The sequence below is a fragment of the Triplophysa rosa genome, linkage group LG11, assembly GCF_024868665.1.
Source record: "Triplophysa rosa linkage group LG11, Trosa_1v2, whole genome shotgun sequence".
In the NCBI taxonomy this organism is placed as follows: Eukaryota; Metazoa; Chordata; class Actinopteri; order Cypriniformes; family Nemacheilidae; genus Triplophysa; species Triplophysa rosa.
In genome coordinates, this window is record NC_079900.1 from 14726667 (window position 1) to 14733343 (window position 6677).

The 6677-nt window shown below is 41.1% G+C and overlaps 1 protein-coding gene across 1 annotated transcript; it reads left to right on the forward strand.

Annotated features, from left to right (window-relative positions):
- The first annotated feature begins 50 nt into the window (after positions 1–50).
- Positions 51–5778, forward strand: gspt1l (G1 to S phase transition 1, like). Its single transcript, XM_057347129.1, has 14 exons — positions 51–457; positions 1809–1850; positions 2191–2445; positions 2672–2705; positions 2799–2876; positions 2998–3178; positions 3433–3587; positions 3724–3864; positions 3981–4074; positions 4187–4267; positions 4357–4530; positions 4638–4727; positions 4856–5024; positions 5148–5778. Exons 1-14 carry the CDS (start codon positions 262–264, stop codon positions 5198–5200), a joined length of 1743 nt encoding a protein of 580 aa, XP_057203112.1. The 5' UTR covers positions 51–261; the 3' UTR covers positions 5201–5778.
- Positions 5779–6677: the final 899 nt, after the last annotated feature.

Genomic DNA, 6677 nt, shown 5'->3' on the forward strand with positions numbered 1-6677 from the left:
CCGCTGTTGCGCCACGAGGTCAGGACAGTCGTCAGCGCACACGAGGACTCATTCCGAGTGCTTAGTCAAACCTCCCTTTTTTTCTCGCCCCTTGCTGAGAGACGCCGGCTGTTTGATTTTAACAAAACTGGGAGAAGGCCACACGCCACGAGCAAAAAAGTTTGGACGACGTAAGGGGTGACCTTAACGACGGTTAAGGCCAGACGCTAAAGCGATCGAGTTCGTGGCTTTAAAGTGTGTCTGTGTAACAGCTGTGTGGCGATGGACGCTAGAGACACTGCCCCTGATTCCTGGGATCAGGAGGACGATGGCGAGGCCCAGGTCGACGTGCAACTTTCCAATGCTTTGGCTACCACTCTAAACGTGGACGCAAAGCCGTTTGTCCCCAACGTTCACGCCGCAGAATTCTTCCCATCTTTCCTGCAGAAGGACTCCGCGGACACGGTGGAGCCATCAGGTGAGTTCCCGGTTGAGTTCGCCGGTTATTAACGTGGGATCGCTAGTCTATTAGCCACGTTAGCTGTTATCCTCACACACGCTTGTTCTCATTAGCCGAGCGCTGCTGGTTAGCATCGATGCTACATTGCAATTACGATCGACAACTCGAAGCGGAAACGGGGCCAACGTGTTCGAATTACACGAGACTTGTAGTTTACAGTTAAGAAGTTGGATAAAGACTTAGTTTACAAAGAGTGTTGACTAAAAATAACACGTTGATAAGGCAGTAGCAGCTGTTTAGGTAGAAAGAGAGGACAAGTAAACCAGTTGGTTGGCCGAAGTGCTTTAAAGATACTTTAAGGCATTTTAGCAACTCACGTCTGTCTGTAGTTTGAAGTGTTGGTTAGCTGGATAGTCGTGTGACTACACTTTTGTCAATGTGCGGTCACATACCATGGGTACACTAGAAATGCCATTTAAGGGTGTTTGTTTTCTTTTTGCTATTTTATTAAGAGTGTGGTAAGGTTTCTCCCCCGTGTTGTCTTACTTCAAACGTTATAAACCCCATGTGCTGTGTTTTGGTATAACAATGAAAGTCAGTTATTGCTTAAATGGCCTCAGTAGACTGCATATATTACAAACCCATAACATTGTTTCACCCACATCATCTAGTTTTATATTCTACACCGTACACAATAGTTGAGCCACCAAAATGTAATTAGTTCAACCAAACACACTATTATTGGTGTGTACGCCTACCTGCAGCCTGTATAAATGATGTTGTACTTGAACACAAGGTGTTTATAAGACAAACATTGCAGGTTTCTAAGAAAGTTCAATCTAGCATGGAGTGGTATGATCTTATCAGTTTGTTCTGTTTCTACATTTAAGTTAAATATTTGCATATTCAACCTAAAGAGATACCGGATTTCAAAACAAAGTAGGAACAGTGGATGCATGTAAAAGAAAAAGGAGAACTGAAGTAAATTTTTACATTGGTGCTCTGGATACACAGTACTATTCATCTGCCAGTCATTTTTCATATTCGGGTTAAATAAAAATTCATTTCAGGTTAGGAACATGCCTTTTGGTCATATGGAATCTTGTCATAAAATAAAACCTTTGAATACAACATGGGAGCTTGTTGTGGGTTTAGAATCCTTTTATTGACTTTATTGTCCCTCATGCTGTGGCTTGTCTCACCACAAAGAAAGGGAGGATGTGCTTTTCACATGCTGTTATTACATATTGCAGTTTATTGTCTGTACGTGCCTAAATTTAAATATGGTCAGGTGTCCCTTTCAAGAGTAAGAACTAGACTGTCCTGTATAATTATAACTTTAAAAGTCAGCCTTTTTTTTCCCCTGCAGGACCCAATACAGATGCCAAGGTGGGAGAACCAGACCAAGAGGGTGAGTAATAAATAAGCTCATGCTTGTCCACAAACTGATAACCGTCTAACCAAGACTAATAATAAACTGAGAAAGCGGCATAAACTAAGACCACTTCGCTTGTTTAGCCACCAACAAGAATGAAACTCTCATTGTCTGTCTTGAATGGGCATTGCTGTGTTGTGGTTCAGTGTGATGTGTAGACACAACAATTGTGTTGTTGATACCAAAGGCAGCTGTACTAGTCAAATGATAATGCTGAGACTGATTGGGGTTTTTCTTTATTGACTGGTGATCAACACTTCTGGTCCGTACGCTCTGTGAAGTTCAACATTAAGTAAAATAATAATCTTTGTTTTAGCATCAGCTCCACCAATGGAGAACGGTGATGCAGAGATGACAGCTGATGACACGTGGGAGCAGAAAGGGAGCGAGCCCAGCGAGGCTGAAGCTGAGCCGGGAGGCTGCCCTGGGGGAGATGGGGGTCTGGCTGAAGAAGACTCGCCACAAGAGGAAGAGATGGAGGAAGAAGTAGTGCCAACACCTAAAGTAGTCCTAACACAGCCAAATGCCCCCAAAAAGGAGCATGTTAATGTGGTCTTTATTGGCCATGTCGGTTAGTGTTGATGCTTCATATTTTAATTCATATTTTAAATGTAATTACATTGTTAGTCAGAGTTGAGATTAAATTACTTTTTATCTTAAAGAAATAAAAAATGGATTAGTCTAAATGATTAGTGCCATATGGCAAGCACTTTTAAACAACATCGGTGAAACGTAAATTGACCTCCTTTATCTTTCCTGGCTTCACCCCGTCTCTTTCTTATCTTCTGTTCTGCCAGATGCTGGCAAGTCCACTATTGGAGGACAAATCATGTGAGTTGCTGTTATGATGTTGTGTTTGTGGTAGATATTGAGAGTGTCCTGTTCCCATTTTTAAAAGCCCTGCCATCTGCTGTTCCTTGACAGGTATTTAACAGGAATGGTGGACAAACGAACTCTGGAGAAATATGAGAAAGAAGCTAAGGAGAAGAACAGGGAAACTTGGTAATTTTAAGCTTTGAATGTTTAGTTAACCAAAGCAGTCAAACACACAGGTTTGGACTGAGCTGAACAGCTTTTGTGCTAATAGGTAGTAAGATTTTCATAATAAAGTGTTTATTTTCAGGTACCTCTCCTGGGCTCTTGACACAAATCAGGAAGAGAGAGACAAAGGGAAAACTGTGGAGGTTGGACGTGCATACTTTGAGACCGAGAAAAAGCACTTTACCATTCTGGATGCACCAGGCCACAAAAGCTTTGTCCCCAACATGATAGGCGGAGCTTCTCAGGCCGATTTGGCAGTGCTGGTGAGTCATAACATTGAGTAGCACTGAAGGGCAGCCGTGTCTACTCATTCTGCTGGTAATTCAAGAAAATCTTCCTTGAGTTGCCTCTGTACCACTAACCTGCGGTCATGGGGGATTTTTTTAATGGAAGACAGTAGAGGGTGCTGTTTGAATGCAAATTTCAGACTGTAAAGCCTTTGACTCTCTCTGTAAAGATTACTGCCTTTGTTATCTGAACATTTGCTATGAATCTCAATAAGTCATTATTTCTAAAGGTGATCTCTGCAAGGAAAGGAGAGTTTGAGACGGGCTTTGAGAAAGGAGGACAGACGCGAGAGCATGCCATGTTGGCCAAAACTGCTGGTGTAAAGCATTTGATTGTACTTGTAAACAAAATGGATGACCCAACAGTGAACTGGAGTCTAGAGAGGTCAGTAAATGAACACCTGTGTCCACACTGACTTTCTGTTGTTATTTAGCATCACGTTTAGTTTTGTAAAAAGCTTCAGACATTGAGAATTTATTGTGAAAGTGTTTATTCAAATGTTTTTGTCGTTTGCATGTAGGTACGAAGAATGTAAGGAGAAACTTGTTCCATTTTTGAAGAAAGTTGGGTTCAATCCCAGAAAAGATATTCATTTCATGCCATGTTCAGGACTCACTGGGGCCAATCTGAAGGAGTCGGCAGAATTCTGCCCGTGGTATACGTGAGTATGCAGAGATGTTATTAAATTATTCAAAGGTTTATGACCATAATGTGAAACATCTACAAGGATGTAAGCAAGTCTTACCAAGTTCATGTCATCATTTTTATCATGGACAGAGGGTTACCATTCATTCCACATCTGGATAATTTAGCGAACTTCAGCAGATCAAGTGATGGACCAGTCAGGTTACCCATTGTAGACAAATACAAGGTGAGTAAAACCGAGAAGTCTTGTAATACGTGTAACATTTTATTTCCTCCATAATTTTGATGTTCTGCTTTTTTTTGTGGTTGATGTTTTGAATGTGTGTGTATCTTTGCAGGACATGGGTACTGTGGTCCTAGGAAAGCTGGAATCGGGATCAATCAGTAAAGCTCAGCAACTTGTGATGATGCCCAACAGGGTAAGATGATCATAGCTGCTGTACACGTCTGGTTGTTCCCTAGAATTAGCTGTGTGTGATGCATTTCTTGCCGTGTGTCCTTTGTGCAGCACACTGTTGAGTTGCTGAGTCTGCTGTCTGATGATGTTGAAACGGATGACGCTGGACCTGGAGAGAACTTGAAGTTACGGCTAAAAGGTATTGAAGAGGAGGAGATTCTGCCAGGCTTCATTCTCTGCAATGCTGAGAACCTCTGCCACTCTGGGCGCACCTTTGATGCTCAGGTATGTGGAAAATCCCTGCAATTAAGAGATGAAGTTTGGTTTCTTTTGTGTTGATTTACTTTGTTTTGCCTTCTCTCACATTGAGGGTTTTTGTCTGCCGTTTTCAGATAGTCATCATTGAACACAAGTCAATCATCTGCCCAGGTTACAATGCAGTTCTTCATATTCACACCTGCATCGAAGAAGTGCAAATTACGGTAATTGATGAACTGCTATTTTTAACTTTGTCTTAGATTTCTTTCCCAAGAGTGTCGTGAAATGTTAGTAATTTTTTCCCATGGTACGCAAGTTTTGTGAAAGTGATTTTTAATGTGACCTTTTACAGGCCTTAATCTGTCTGGTGGACAAAAAGACTGGGGAAAAGAGCAAAACGCGACCCCGCTTCGTCAAACAGGACCAAGTGTGCATTGCTCGTCTGAGAACAGCTGGGACCATCTGCCTTGAGACCTTCAAAGATTTCCCTCAGATGGGACGCTTCACCTTACGAGATGAGGGTAAGCAGACATTATCACCAAAGCCATGCTTTTATATCTTTTCTTTGAATTTTATGAATTCCATGAGCTTTCTTTATTCAGAGAAAAGTGATGCCATGAATATGCTCTTTTCCTGCCTTTCAGGGAAAACCATCGCCATTGGGAAAGTGTTGAAACTTGTTGCTGAGAAGGACTGAAAACAGTGTATGGTTGATCCGAAACGACTGACAGAGGCGGAGGAAGATGCAGCTTCGGCCGCGGCAAACTTCATAGCCTTCCTGTCTTTTCTCCCCTCTGCCTCCTAAAGACCAGCTTAAAAAAACTTCTCTTAAAAGAAATCTGTTTTTAAGCAAATGAAAACGAAATCAAGTCCACATGTGTCAGCTTTCTCATATTGAGAGCTCAGCGATGCCATTGTTTTAGGTTCTTCCCCCATGACCTCTTCCCCATCAGCCTGCACATGTTCGGTGGCAAGAGATTTAGCTCTCTTTCAACCTTTTTTTATTTTTATAGAACTTTCTTTTGCTTCCATCAGAGAAATATAATGGCAGCAGATACAGTAAACGTATGTGGACCAAGATTTGCTTGTTAACATAAAATGATTTATGAGCAGAATGATTAACCAATTGAAACCAAAATGTCAATATCTTGGTTGGACATGTCTCCCATTGCTTATTCCCATTTTGGTTTCTCTCTTCACATAACGTTCTTGCAAAGTTCACGGGCGTGTTCATTATTAAATCATTTATGACAATAAAATTGGGGAAAAAAGTGACACGGTTGTATTTATTTCTTCCCTCATGTTTAAGTTGTCTTATAGTGTTGTGCCACAAGCTTGCTGCACTTGTGCGCTGAAAGTGAAACTTCAGGAAATTCAGGGCATGAACTTTATGGTTTTGTTAGGTAACATCTTTAGCATGTTTTTAGTAAATCCAATACATTTTAAGCTCTGATCAAATATCTGATGGATATGTGCTTAACAAAGTATGTTCGCCATTGTTATGCTTCATTCAAGCACAATGTGGAAACCTTAAAATGATCTCCTGTAGCATCTAGCTGGTTATGCAATAATTTCTTTATCGTTCTTTTTTTGCTCTGTAATATATATATGTTTTTAATATTACTAAGGTTACCCATTAGTTACAGTAGGTGCAGTGTGATTTTATGATTTGTGGGCTCAATTGCGCCGATACACAAATAGGACAGTGTGGTCCTGCTCCAGATGTTCATACTAACACACCCACAGGGAGTGGCTTACGTTCCACTGTATTTTATGGATAAAAACAGTAACTGGCAGACAGACGTGGAACAGGAGCTTTGGTAACCATTGATGGGTTTTTGAGCTTTCTGAGTAAGTGTGCCTTTATTTTGATTTAAAAAATATTTACAGTCTGCCTTAAATTACTGAATGAAGCAGTGATGTGAATGCATATTTTATTTAAAAATGGTCTTGTATTAATGTTTTGTGTTGTGTTTGACTGGTTTCATTGATGTTTTTTCTATAGTGTAAGATGCTCTCCAACTTGTCTGCGGTCTCAAATGAGGTCAGTAGCCGGCGAATGGATGAGCCTAGCTCATGTCCACAGAAGGCCTACAAAGGAGTCAAATGTGGCTGGAATCACTTTCAGAAACCAGCTCTGGCCATATTCATTGGAGGTCTTCTCTTTGCTATAG